This window comes from Hipposideros armiger, unplaced genomic scaffold (assembly GCF_001890085.2).
Source record: "Hipposideros armiger isolate ML-2016 unplaced genomic scaffold, ASM189008v1 scaffold_236, whole genome shotgun sequence".
In the NCBI taxonomy this organism is placed as follows: domain Eukaryota; kingdom Metazoa; phylum Chordata; class Mammalia; order Chiroptera; family Hipposideridae; genus Hipposideros; species Hipposideros armiger.
In genome coordinates, this window is record NW_017731586.1 from 1,318,759 (window position 1) to 1,333,934 (window position 15,176).

General features: G+C 38.4%; 1 protein-coding gene across 2 annotated transcripts in view; it reads left to right on the forward strand.

Moving 5' to 3' along the window:
• The window catches only part of FBXL13 (F-box and leucine rich repeat protein 13), a 226,515-nt gene that overhangs the window by 150,069 nt on the left and 61,270 nt on the right, over positions 1-15,176 (forward strand). For both annotated transcript variants that reach the window (XM_019655131.1, XM_019655130.1), the window contains one exon: positions 14,599-14,697. In XM_019655131.1, coding sequence (XP_019510676.1) covers positions 14,599-14,697 — 99 coding nt within the window. The remainder of the gene's footprint in view (positions 1-14,598; positions 14,698-15,176) is intronic.

Genomic DNA, 15,176 nt, shown 5'->3' on the forward strand with positions numbered 1-15,176 from the left:
ACTATTTTTACCCTACACAGGCAATAAGCATAAATATTCTCAAGAATGTAGATAATGGTAACATGTAATAAAACAACTAGGAAGTGATGAGCTTGAGTACTCACTAACTTTAATATAATTTATTTAATTTTAAGTTTATGTGATATCATTTTTAAGCTGTCTGTATTTAACAACTGGCTGGCAGAGTTCCTAAAAATTTAACATTCTGCTCTCGCAAGCTAGTATAAGCTGGCTCCACACACCACTGAAAAGCTGCTAAGACAGAGTAACTAACTTGCCTAAGGTCACACAGAAAATGTGTGGGCCAAAATTAGAACCTTGATCCATTGAATTCTGAAGACCAGACTCTTAACTACATACTGCATATGGTAAAAAAAAAAAAAAAAGATTGTTGCGTGCTCTATTTTGAAAAAATATATCTGCTCTTGTCATCAATAAGGAGGCATTCTAGTGGAAAACATCATGAGTCAGAAAACTCACAGTGCAATTTCTGCTTCTCTGGGTCAGTTCTTGTGCCTCAGTTTCCTTGTTTGTTAAAGGAATGCCTTGTTTTCTTTCTGAATCACACTTTAACCTGTGTTGGAAAAAAAAATAGAAGAATTCATGAAAATCTTCTTATATTGCTTGTAGGTAGGACTCATATAAATTTAAATAGTTTTTATAAGTATTAGTTTGAATATAATTTTACACTAGCCATATTGAAAATAAAAAGTAAAGAAATATAACAAACACCTACTGGTTAGCATCCATAATTTAATGTAATCTTTTTGTAGGCAAAATGTATAAGGACATTTATTGCATTAAGTAGTAAAAATCTGAAACATCTGGTAACAATTTTTAGATCTTGAAGAATCAGAAGACAAAATGATAAGTCTCAGGGGACCAAGATCATGTTCCCCATCTTGAAAAATTTTTAAATATTTTCTGAAAAGCCATACTTATTTTAGTTTCTTCTCTGTTCCCTGTCTTAGGAAGTGACTTACACACAGAATTGCATGGGACTGTTCACAAAATTCTACTTAGTCTGTGGACCTGGGTGAAGCCTGTGGTTAGAACTGCAGCTATAAAGTCACCATCTAGCTCAATAAATCTAGAGAAACCAGGTAGCTCTGTGGATCTTGTGATGTAAGAAGAAAGGATTATGGTTGCAATTCCCTTTTTTAAAAAGGAGATAAAGCTCCATTAAAATGCAGGGGAAGCTGTGAATAATTGACCCCTGGGTGAGGAAAAGAACAAGATAGTGTACTTTAGACAAGAATGACAAAACTTAGGAAGGGTCAGCTTACTTCTGCAGATGGCAGCTCTGAGTCACTGTGCCATGAGTGCACACAGAGCTGGCATGCAGGCTTGCACCCTGGCATCTGCAGGCTTCAGTAATCTTGTATTCTAGTTCCTCACTCGCACTGGAAAACAAAACTTTCTTTTCATGTTTGGATGTCCAATGTTTTTAGATAAATATGACAACCTTTAACAAATGACCACATTGACTATCCCCTCCCCCTTTGGAACTACTGATTCTCATTTACATTCTACAAGCAATGTATTAACAACTACTCGGTCTATTAAGAAGCCATTGCTGCCTCATGCTCTGTGCCACACACTGCGTTGTGCTGTAAAGGACATGCCAGGTAAGATGATGTCGGAGTTCCTCAGCACAGATAGTACACATGTGCACCGGTAATTATTAGAAGACAGAAATACAAAATGCAAAGGGAGGGCGAAGTCCTTGGTGCTCTGTCAAGCCCTCTTAGCACTGATACAAGCTATTGAAGATGCTTGTGGCACATTTGAATGCAATAAAACAGAATGTCCCGTAATGTTTGGGGAGAAATCTTTGCTTCTTTCCAATTCATTCTCCTTGCTAAGCCAGGCTTCTTTGAGGTCACCACGAGGTTGTGAAGGATAGATATATGGATATGACTACAGTCATCTCCTTACCCATTAGTCATCGGTAACGGTGCTGTTAGAATGAGAGAAATGGCTGGAAATGATACAGGAACACAGCTTGGGCCTTGTCTAACTAAGATGGATGTTTCTAGCTGTCATAGAAGGGCTGGCCTTATATATATCTCTTTTCTGTGTTGCTGAGCCAACTGAGTCATAGACAACGTTATAAAGAAGGAGTTGAAAGTGGGAGCTTGGTAAGCTGTTACCTTTCTTGAGGTAAGTCCCCTCCTTCTTGTTATCACCTTCGAGTGGCTGAGAGGAATCTGAGCTAGTCCTTGGTGCTCAACACTTTGGTCTTCATTTCGTGTGGCTCACTTACAACTCACTTCCTTTACAGACAGCCCTGTCCTATCATGCTGATGGGTTGAGACCCACCCAGAGGCAGCTGGAGAGAATTTTGCTGTGATCACCAGAGCTTCTCAGCCCCCATCAGCAGCAGTAGCTGTCCGCTAGGACTTGAGACCGGACACCACTGGCGTGGCAAATTTCCCCAACTTTCTAACCAATGGGAGCTTAACCAGCAAGGAGCAGAGTGGCAGAGCTCCAGCTGGTGTCAAAATCGAAGCCAAAAATCACCTCACAACTAAACAAAGAGAGATCAGATCCAAGTTTTGTAAGAATCCTACCCAGAACATGCAAAGATACCAGCTGTGGCAAGACCTGGTATTTTAACATGATAAAATATTTTGCTTTTTCCCTGAGAGAGGGATTTTTAATTTCAGGCTTATATCCCATTATTTCAGTGAAGAGAAAGGATAAGTAATAGTTGGTTGGCCTAGAAGATTCTGGCAGGAATATTTGAGTCATAGAATATTAGCCAAGCATCTTTTTGGATATCCTAAAATAAACTCTGTACAGAACTAAGCATTTTAAGCCAGGACAAAACTAAAAAGCTCTTCTCAGAGGTCTCCCTGACCCTCTTTTCTGGATACAATCTTATTGGTTGATAACACCAAGTTTTTGGCTGCATTGCAAGGAATCACTCAGCTGTGGCTGATTATTGCTATCATTTCCCCCCCTTGTTCAGGAGATCTTGTTATGAACATGTTTCCAAGGCAGAAAAAGTTGTTTGTTTGTTTAGGGGAAGCCATTATTGGAGATACTAGTGCTAGGGTAATGGACTAGGGTATCAGATAGAGGGAAAGAAATTAGAAGTTTTGTAAAAAATGACTGTCCTCATTGCTGGAGTTATGTGTTGTAATAAGGAGGGATGGTCTGTAGTCCTGGCTTTGCCACCAACTGTGTGACCATTCACTCAGTCATTCAGCAGTTATGGTGGCCAAAGCATGAAAACAACTGAAGTGTCCTTCAATAGATGATTGGGTAAAGAAGATATGGTACATATATACAATGGAATGTTACTCAACCATAAGAAAACATGAAATACTACCATTTGCAATAACATGGATGGATCTTGAGATTATTATGCTAAGAGGAATAAGTCAGACAGAAAAAGTCGAGAACCATGTAGTTCACTCATATGTAGGATATAAACCTGAAACCAAGAAACAACACAAACAAACAAACAAATAAAAATTCATAGACACAGACAACAGTTCAGTGGTTACCAGAGGGTAAGGGGAGTGGTGATAGAAGAGGGTAAAGGGGGTCAAATACATGGAGATGGAAGAAGATTCGACTCTGGGTACGGAACACACAATGCAATATATAGATGAGGTATTATAGAATTGTACACTTCAAACCTATATAATTTTATTAACCAATGTCACCCATAAAATTTAATTTAAAAAACCTTATGGAGCACTCACTCTGTATTTCACACTATGTCTAGCACTGGGTACACACAGTGAGGAATAGATAAGGAACTGTTCTCAAATCACACAAGTTCTCTGATACCATTTCTTTATGTTTGCAATGTGAGGGATGCATATAATGATCTCTCAAGGCTTTCAACTTCTAGTCCTTGGATCTTCATGGGAGCACAATGCACCCAGAGGAAGAGTAACAGGAAAACAGTAACTGGTATCCAACATTTATGCCAGACATGCTAACAACTTTTATATACTTTACTCTGTTTTGTTTTCTCAAGAATCTCCTAAAATATTATTATACCTATTTTAGGGATGAAAAAACTAAGCACCAGAAAGGTTGAGTTGCCTTTTGTTACAAGTAAGAAAGAGTCAGAGCCAGACTCAAACCCAGCTCTGCTGACCCCAAGCGCAGCATTTGTCCCTCCTCTGTTCTCCAGATTTTTTTTTTTTTAAGATTTTTATTGGGGAATTGGGGGGAGGGGAACAGCGCTGGGGAATTGGGGGAAGGGGAACAGACAAGTTGCTGTCGTTTTGTTCTTCAATCTAGTTGTGGAGGACGTTGCTTCACTGGCCCAAGCTGGCACCATCATTGTGCTCTTCTCTGGCGAGGCAGATCAGTCGCCGGCTTCTGGACGGCCGCTCACTGCGGCTGCTGGCCGCTCATGCTGGCTGCTGGCTACACACGGTAGCCCATGGTAACCCACTGCCACAGGGACTGCAGCCTACGCCGTCGCCGGCGACTCATGGCAGCCCAGCTCCAGGTTGAGCTGTTGTTCAGCATCTTAGCTGTGGAGGGCAGTGTCACTGGCCCTCATATGTGGGATCCGAACCGGGGCCCTCTGGCGTCCCAAGCGAGCTCTTAACCATCGCGCCACTCGGCCGGACCTGTTCTCCAGATTTTTAATGTTCATTCATCTCCTCTGGACTTTTCTCTGGGAGTACTTATGGAAAATGTATTCAAGGATCTATGGTCGTATAATATAAAATACCTCATTCTTGCCTTCTGGGTCTTCCATTAGCTTTCCCTTCCTCTTTACCTACTAAACATATCTCATTCGTCCCAAGGGTGATCTTGCCACTTCATCCAAATCGAGCGTTCCTGCTGCTTTGCCTTTGCTTGTATTTTACCTTCAACTTGGAGTCATTTTTAATCTTGTCTGTAACCAAATTCTGTACTCTTTCCCAGACTGTATTTGTCTTATTCTTAAATTTAATTGATTCAGTCCTTACTAGTTGTCCAACACAGTAAGAAGCTAAAAAAAAAAAGAGTATAAGATCATCTCTTTGAGGGAAATAAGAAGCACAGATTATACAAAAGAGTTATGGACTAAAATAAAGAGTTATAGACTTGTAAGGGAAAGAGAAGGAAAGTAGCAAGATAGGGCTAGAGTCACTGGAACTTGAGGAATAGTTGAGGAGGCTTCATTAGATGAAATGGGAGTTAGGGGAAAGTACAAGGTCAGAAAGAGCAGAGAGGTCCACTGAGTATTGGAGAAGTGAGATGTCTTTCTGGCTGGAACAGCTAGGTTTGAAAAACTCTGGAAGCTGGTATGGGTCAGTTGAACTGGATGTTATTATTGAAAAATGTTCATCAGAAGGAATACTGGATTAAGAGTTTGAACATCTGTGTTCTTGCTCCACCTATTTGTAATCTGGGAAAAATCAATCAAGGAATTAGAGCTTCCATTTCCTCATCTCCTGGAGGCTACCTCAGTTTATAGGAGAAGTCTGGGCTTCTTAGAATAGCCTACCTTTTCTACTGTTCCTATCTCCAGCCACTTTGTAGTATGTCATTTTGTATGAGGAGTCAGTTATGAGTTGAGACTTTTCATAACATGGTATTAATCACATTCGTTCTGTGACAACTCTAACTGTGCTGAAATTTAGTAATTTAAGAAACAGAAGTTCCTTAATTAAATATTTGGGATTGGAACTTCAAGGGCTTGAGGGTTTCTGCTTTAACTTGATAATGTGAAGCAACAAGATCTTAAGGCTTTCTATTTAATTATGTCTGGTACCAGGTAAGGTGGATGGTCTCAAAGATGCTGATCTGGATAAAAATGTGGCCAGGCAAGCTCAGTTGGTCAGCTAAGGCAAAGTAGGCAAGAGCTAACAGCATCAACCATGAGTTTTAGGAAACATCAATATCCAAAATCTCCAAAATAACTGTGATGGTTAATTTTATGTATCAACTTGAATGGACCACGGGGTAGCCAGCTATTTGCTTAAATGTTCTAGGTTTGTCGAGGGTGTTTATGGATGAGATTAACATTTAAATTGGTAGACTGAGTAAAGCAGATTGCCCTCCCCATTGTGGGCGGGCCTCATCCAATATGTTGAAGGCCTGAATAGAACAAAAATGCTGCGTAAGGGAGAATTCACTCTTTCTGTTTGATTGTCTTCAAGCTAGGCCATCAGTCTTCTGCCTTCAGACTCAGACTCAGACTCAGACTGGAACAATACTGTCAGCTCTCCTGCGTCTCCAGGTTACCAAATGCAGATCTTGGAGCTTCCTGGTCTCTAGAGTTGTGTGAGCCAATTCCTTCTCTCTCTCTCTCTCTCTCTCTCTCTCTCTCTCTCTCTCTCTCTCTCTCTCTCTCTCTCACCCTAGCCCTCTCGCTCTATCTCTATCTCTTTCTATCTCTCTGTCTCATCTATCATCATTCTCTTCTATTGGTTCTGTTTCTCTGGAGAACTCTGACTAATGTAGTAGCATTAGGATTTGGATCAAAAAGTGAAGGATCAAGGCAGCTGGTCTTCCTCTAGAGTCCAGTGGTGAAAGGTCTTTTCCTTCCTTTCTAAGTACAGTAATACAAGCTGATCTTCTTAAGAGGCAGTATAGTTCAATGACTAAGAGTACACACTCTGGAACTAAACTGCCTGGATTCATATCTAGATGATCTTGGATTTAACTGTTCTGGGTCTCATTTTTCTCATCTGTAAAAATGGAGACAATAATATACTTACCTAAAAGGTGGTTCAGAGAAAAATATAGATCAGTATATGAAAATTTCCTAAAGAGTTCTGGCACACAGTAAGTATTACTTGAACAGTAGCTATTATAAACCCTCCTGGGCTCACTGAGCTCATCTTGGTCTCTCACAGAACAGCCTGAGTCTTCTGATCAGCAACTTTTTCCTCCAGTCTATGTATGATCAAGGAGTGGAGGAAAAGGGGATTCCATAAATATTTTCCTAAACTTTACCAGGAAGTCTTTGGAATCATCTAACAAGAGACAGGATAATGTTAGGCCAGGTATCACCCAGAGGCTTGGCTTTTCAATAAATTAAAAGGACCATGTCCTGGAGCAGAAGTCCTCAGTAGATGCCCACTTCCAGCACACATTAGATTTTTCCAGGTATGTGACTAGAAGCTTACTGTATGAAGAAAACGGAATTTCCTTTTTTCCTTTATTATTATTTTTTTCTGATTACAAAAGAATGATATGTTTATTAAATAAAAATTTAAAAACACAAGAGTTATATAAAAGAAAATAAAAATGATCCATAATCCTAACATCCAAAGATAACAAATAATACTTTGAAATATGTCTTTCTAGTTTTCTATTTGTATGTGACACACAAACTTCTTTTTAAAACAAGATCAAGATCATAATACATACAGTCAATTTCACATCCTGATTTTTATACAGTTTTGTAACCATTTTTCTATGTCACTAAATATAGACATTATACATGGAAAGCCCTTAGAACAATGCCTGTCATATACAAAATATTGAACATCTTTAGTAATGATGGTAGATTTATAGTGGGGAAATTACTGGGTGAAAGAGTGTAAACATTTTTGAAGCATTTGATGCCTACTGCCTATTTGCTTTCTAGAAGGATGTCACAGCTTCCACTCCCAACTAGCAGTGTGTGTGAGAGGGTCTGCCTCCTACACCCTGACCTACCTGTTTTTCTCTATTCAGTTCTGTAACCTTTGCAGGTAAAGAATACCATTCCCATATTCTGGCATTGGTTTAATGATCAATTTTAGTGTTTGATAATGTGGTGAGAGTTCATGTTTTTGTGTATTTCTGTAGATGTCCTAATGGGATGTTAGGAGACTCACAAATATTCTGAAGTAGAAATTGGACTGAGGTCTCTAAGTTGTAGAGTGATATTATACCTCTGGGAGACTGGTACAGGCATATCTCACTTTATTGTACTTCACTTTAATTGCACTTTGCAGATAATTTTTTTTTTTTTTTACAAATTGAACGTTTGTGGAAACCCTGTGTCAAGCAAGTCTATTGGCTCCATTATTCCAAAAGCATTTGCTCACTTTGTGTCTCTGTGTCACATTATGTAATTCCCGCAATATTTCAAAGTTTTTCATTATTATTATATTTGTTATGGTGATACATGATCAGTGATATTTGATGTTACTATTGCAATTGTTTGGGGGCACCATGAATCACACCCATACAAGATAGCAAACTTAATCGATAAATGTATGTGCTCTGACTGTGTTCCACTGACTGGCCATTTCCCCATCTCTCTCCCTCTCTTTGGATCTCCCTATAGCTTGAGACAACAATATTGAAATTAGGCCAATGAATAACCTTATAATGGCCTCTTAAGTGTTCAAGGAAGAGTCACATATCTGTCACTTTATATTAAAAGCTAGGAAAGATTAAGCTTAGTGAGGAAAGCATGTCAGAAGCAAGACAGGCTGAAAGCTAGGCCTCTTGCACCAAACAATTAGCCAAGCTGTGAATACAAAGGAAAAGTTCTTGAAGGAAATTAGAAGTCCTACTCCAGTGAACACATGAATGATAAAAAGTGAAACAGCCTGATTGCTTATATTGAGCAAGTTTTAGTGGTCTGGATAGATGAAACCAGGCACATTTCCTTAAACCAAAGTGTAATCCAGAGGAAGGTCCTAACTGTTTTAATTCTGTGAAGACTGAAAGAGGTGAAGAAGCTGCAAAAGAAAAGTTTGAAGCTAGCAGAGGTTGGTTCATGAGGTTTAAGAGAAAGATGCCATCTCCATAATATAAAAGTGCTTGATGAAGCAGTAGGTGCTCATGTAGAAGCTGCAGCAGGTTATCCAGAAGATCTGGCTAAGATAATTAATGAAGGAGGCTACACTAAGCAACAGGTTTTCAATGTAGACAAAACAGCCTTACATTGGAAGAAGATGCCATCTAGGATTTTCATACTTAGAGAGGAGAAGTAAATGGCTGGCTCCAAAGCTTCAAAGGACATGCTGACTTACTTGTTAAGGACTAATGCAGCTGGTGATTTTAAGTTAAAGTCAATGCTCATTAACCATTCCAAAAATCTTAGGGCCCTTGAGAATCATGCTAAATGTTCTTTGCCTGTGCTTTATAAATGGAACAACAAAGCCTGGGTGACAACATACCTGTTTATAGCATGGTTTACTGAATATTTACTGTTGAGACCGACTGCTCAGAAAAAGTGATTCCTTTCACAATATTACTGCTCATTGACAATGCACCTGGTCACCCAAGAGCTCTCATGGAGACGAACAATGATGTTAGTGTTGTTTCCATGCCTGTTAACACAATATCCATTCTGCAGCCCATGGATCAAGGAGTAATTTTTGACTTTCAAGTCTTATTATTTAAGAAATACATTTTGTAAGGCTATAGCTAACATACACATGATTCCTCTGATGGATCTGGGCAGAGTAAATTGAAAACTTTCTGGGAAGAACTCACCATTCCTGGTGTCATTAAGAACATTAGTGATTCATTGGAAGAGGTTAAAATATCAACATTAACAGAAGTTTGGAAGAAGTTGATTTCAACCCCCACTGATTACACCGAGGGGTCAAGACTTTAACGGAAAAAGTAACAGAGATGTGGTAGAAATGGCAAGAGAACCAGAATTAGAATGGGAGCCTTGAACATGTGACTGAATTGCTGCTATCTCATGATAAAACTTTAACAGATAAGGAATTGTTTCTTATGAATGAGCAAAGAAAGTGGTTTATTGAGATGAAATCTACTCCTGTTGAAGATGCTGTGAAGATTGTTGAAATGACAGCAGAGGATTTAGAATATCACATACACTTAATTGATAAAGCAGGGTTGAGAAGATTGGTTCCAATTTTGAAAGCAGTTCTGTGGGTAAAATGCTATGAAACAGCATTGATGCTACTGACAAGTTGTTTGTGAAAGGAAGAGTCAATCAATGAGGCAGACTTTATTGTTGTCTTATTTTAAGAAATTGCCTCAGCTAACCCAACCTTCAGCAACCACCACCCTGATCAGTCAGCAGCCATCAACACTGAGGCAAGACCCTCCACCAGCAAAAAGATTATGCATTGCACAAGGCTCACATGATGGTTAGCATTTTTTTGTAATAATGTATTTTTAAATTAAAGTATGTACATTGTTTTTTAGATATAATGCTATTGTACACTTAATAGACTACAGTATAATGTAAACACAACTTTTATATACACTGGGAAAGAAAAATTTGTGATTCACTTTGTTGCAACATTCACTTCATTGTGGTGGCCTGGAGCTGAACCCACAATATCTCAGAGATATGCCTGTATTCTGTACTATACCCACAGTTAAACCAGTGCCTAGATGCTACCAGTGACACTCCGTCCTGTGGGACTCTCAGTGTGAAAGGGACATCTAGATCTTTTGTCTTATGGCACCTGGCTCAGCTTTAAAAGCTCTATATTGCCAGTGTGCACCACACAGGGCTCAATACTGAGGACCAGGCAAGGGCTCCGTGAGCCAGGCTGGTTTGTCCAGGTCTTAAAACAAAGGTGAAAAGACACCGTTCTAAGTAGGAGGGTCCAACTTATGTCTACAGTGAAGAGTCAGGAACTGAAGTAAAAGGCCTAAATGCAGAGCTTGCCTAAACCTGTAGTTAGTATTTCCCTGTAAGGAGAAGCCCATAGTAGGAGATGGTTCAAAAGCTGCCTATGGATTGCCTTATGCCACATTTTCCCCAAAGATTCCTTTTTCTGTTTCTTTTTTTCTGATATTACATGATTGTTATAGAAAGTGTGAAAAATACAGAAACTATCCACTCTTTAGAGATGATCACTGTTAACATTTTGATATATTTTCTACTATGATGGTTAATTTTATGTGTCAACTTGGCTAGACTATGGCGCCCAGTTGTTTGGTCAAGCACCTGTGTAGATGTTGGTGTGAAGGTATTTTTCAGGTGTGATAAGCATTTAAATTAGTGGACTTTGGGTAAAGCAAGCTAACCTCCAGTGTGAGTGAGCCTCATCCAATAAGTTGAAAGCCTTAAGAACAATGACTGAGGTTTCCCAAAGAAGAAGCAATTCTGCTTCAACACCAAAATATAGAAGCCCTGCCTGAGTTCTAGCCTGCAAGATTTCAGACTCAAGACTGCAACATCAACTCTTCCCTGAATATCTAGTCTGCCATCTGCTCTACAGATTTTGGACTTTGCAGCCACCACAGTCATGTGGATTGATTCCTTAAAATGAATCTCTCTCTCTTTCTCCCTCTCCCTCTCCCTCACCCTCTGACCCCCATTGGTTCCGTTTCCCTGGAGAATCCTGACTTCCCATTCTTTTCCTCACTCATTTTCTCTGGAAAGCACTTCTCAAACTATGATGTATATGGCAATCACCTGGGAATCTTGTTCAAGGGCAGCCTTTGGGTCAGTAGGTGGTGGATGAGATTCTGCATTTCTAACAACCTTCCAGGTAATGCCCATGCTGCTGGTCTACAGACCGCCCTTTGAGTAGCACAGATTTATATAACCACCTTTTTTCCTTTAAACACTATCATGATCTCAATTATTCTCCTGAAACATTATTCATACTAATTGTATTTCATACCATCATAGGAACTCACATAGTTTAGTTAACCCATTTCTAATTGTTGGAATTTCAGTTTGGTGTATTTTTTTTCAATATTATGGAATTTTGCAATGAACATCCAAGTATATAAATCTTTATGTGAAGCATTATATCCTTGGATGATTTTGTCAAAGAAATTCCTGGGCCAAAATAGATACATTGCTCAGGCTTTAGAAACATACTTCCCAAAAGCTCTTTAGAAAAAATTGTCCAAGTATATTGGTCTATTCAGACTGCTGTAACAAAATACCACAGACTGAGTTAGCTTATAAATAACAGACATTCATTTCTCACAGTCCGGAGGATAGGAAGTCCAAGATCATGGCACTGGCCGACTCAGTGTCTGGTGAGGGTCCACTTCTTAGTTCATAGACAGTGCCTTGTGGCTGTAATCTTATATGGTGGTGGAACGGGTGAGGGAGATTTCTGAGGCCTCTTTTATAGGGTGCTAGTACCATTCATGAGGGCAGAATCCAAAATTACCTTCCAGAGGACCTATTTCCTAATAAAATCACCTATGGGCTTAGGATTTCAACATATGAATGCTGGGGGAACACAAACATTCAGATCATAGCACCAAATACATTCCCACCAGAGTGCTTGTTTTCTGCAGCAGCTCAAGCTTGCAGTCTCAGTCACTTGCTTTCAAGGGCTTCCCTGGCCTGTGATTGGTGCTCACATTGTCAGTGTCTGCTGGGCAGCAGAGCCTACCCAATACACATGGTTCTCATAATTCATTGTACATTCTTTCATTTATCTCTGTAATAATGTTACTTAATTATCCACTCAGTTGATGCTGTAAGTACCCTGCTGGGAGCTAGGGTATAGGAAACTTAGATCAACAACTAATCATAAAATTAATTTAATTATAGTTATGATACGTGGAGCTATAAGTGTATAACAATAATCTGGCCTAATCGAAGGGCCAGGGACTCTTCCTGAAGAAGTGTCATTTGAGATTAGCTTTGGCTGTTCTGAGGATGTGGCACTCAGTTCCCTAACTTTTGGCTAGTGATTTTCAAATAGGTGGAGGCTCTAATGACAGAACCTTGGAAGACACCTTTGGTGAGACATGGTCCACATGGAGTCTCCAAAGGTCTTTCAAGAGGTCCATTGTAGCTGCTGTTCCTCATGCTCCCAGTCATTCTATTGTGAAGATGACTCTGCAGGGGAGTTCCTTCCGCTGTCTACTCCTGGATAGAGTCTCAGTTTCCCATTACTGAATCTGAACATCATCTGATTTCCCATCTATACGTATGTGTTATAGGAAATGGAGCCTAAATAACAAGTTATTTTAACATAATTCATCATAGGCAAATATATTTGATCTTTGAATTGATCATTATTTTGACACTCTCCACCATTGCTGCTATCCGTATTAAGGATAATGATAGTTGAAAGAAAGAAATCAGTACTACAAAGCTACAGCACTCAAAATGGTGTGGTACTGACATAAGGATAAACATATAGATCAATGAAATGGAATTTAGAGTCCAGAAATAAACCTATATTTTATGGCTAATTGATTTTTGACAAGGGTGCCATGAGCACTCAGTAGGGGAAAGAATACTTTCTTTAATAATTGGTGTTGGGCAACTGGATATCTGCATACACAAAAAGTGAAGTTAGACCCCTACCTCACATCATATACAAAAATAACTCAAGATGAACCAATGACCTAAATATAAGAGCTAAAGTGATAAAACTTAGAAACCAACACTGAGGGTAAATCTTCATGACCTTGGATTTGGCAATGGATTCTTAAATATGATACCAAAAGCATGAACAACAAAAGAAAAAAATAGATAAATTAAACTTCATCAAAATAAAAACTTAGTATATCAAAAGACATTATTTAAAAAGAGAAAGACAACCTCCAGAATGGGAAAAATATTTGCAAATCATATATCTATGGGTCTAGTACCCAGAATACATAAGGAGCATTTACAACTCAACAACAAAAAGACAAATGACCCAATTTAAAAACAGGCAAATGACTTGAATATACAAAGATTTACAAATGATCAATAAGCACATGAAAACATGCTCAATATCATTAGTTATTAGGGAGATGCAAATCAAAATCTACAATGAAAAACTACACCAGGAAATTTTTTAAAAAAGAAAAGAAAAATATGGAAAATAAGTGATGACAAAGATGTGGAAAAATTGGAACCCACATAGATTGCTGGTGGGGATATAAAATGGTGCAGCCACTGTAAGAAAACATTTTAATGGTTCCCTAAAAAGGTAAACACAGAATTACTGTATGACCCAGCAATTCCACTCCTAGATATATACCCCAAAGAATTCAAAACTGGCACTCAAACAAATGGATGTACACACATATTCATAGCAGCACTATTCAAACTATCCAAAAGATGGAAACAACCCAAATATCCATCAACAGATGAATGGAAAAACAAAATATGGCACATCCATACAATAGAGTATTATTCAGCCATAAAAATAAATAAGGTACTGATACATGCTACACCATGGATGAACCTCAAAAACATTATGCTAAGTGAAAGAAATTGGACACAAAAGTTAACATAGAATATAATTTCACTTATAGAAAATATTTAGAATAGGTAAACCCATAGAGACAGAACGCAGGTCAGTGATTACCAGGGGCTGGGAGAAGGTGAATATGGGGAGCGACTTCATAATAGGCATAGGGTTCCATTTGGGATGATAAAATGTTTTGGTACTAGATAGAGGTTGTGGTTCACAAAATTATTAATGGTTAAATGGCTTATTTAAGTGATTAATTTTATGGTATGTGAATTTTACCTCAAAAATTAAATATCTTAACTAGACTTATTGTGGTAATTAACTCACAATATATCCATATAAATATTAAATAATGAAGAAAGAAATCAAGGCTAGATTCTTTCCCTCTTATGTCTGCCATATTTTATGGTTCAATTTTAAAACATAGTAGCAAAATCATGACATACCTTCGGTTATTACTACCTTAGGGTTTTATAAGATTCATACTAATGGGTCTTCCCATCATTTTCACCTATTCTGTACAATTTAGATTTCAGTCCAAGGCTTCAGGAGCATTGCAAACAGCTGCACTGGAATTATGCATCTGACCATCAATGACATGCCAACTCTGACGGACAGCTGTGTAAAAGTAGGTAGTTGGAAAGTACAGTTTCTTCTCAGTCCCATTAGATGGGCACATTTTCTAGTGGCTTAAATTATGGAAAAATATGAACAGGCTTTTCATTTCAGTTGCTTTTTTATAGAAAGAAAATAATTTAAAAATGTATGCACACACACACACACACATTTGAACAGTTGAACCTTTAAATGCCCTAAGAAACTTTGTTTCACAGGATATTTTTGTTTCAGTGATATTGTAGCCTAAGCATAAAGTTTAGTTCAACATGTCAAGCTTCTAAATGTAGTGATTTTTTTCAGCATTCCATTTTTTCATATTTCCCCATACTTTTGTAACATGATTTAATTCTGATTCCTCTGCATTACTCTAATATAAGTGTACTAAAATATATTGAAAAAAGTCCCAATTTCTTTGAAATTAAGAAAATTTAATAGTTAACATGTCCGTTTCTGAAAATATTGAGAGAAAAAAATTACCTCATTACTTTG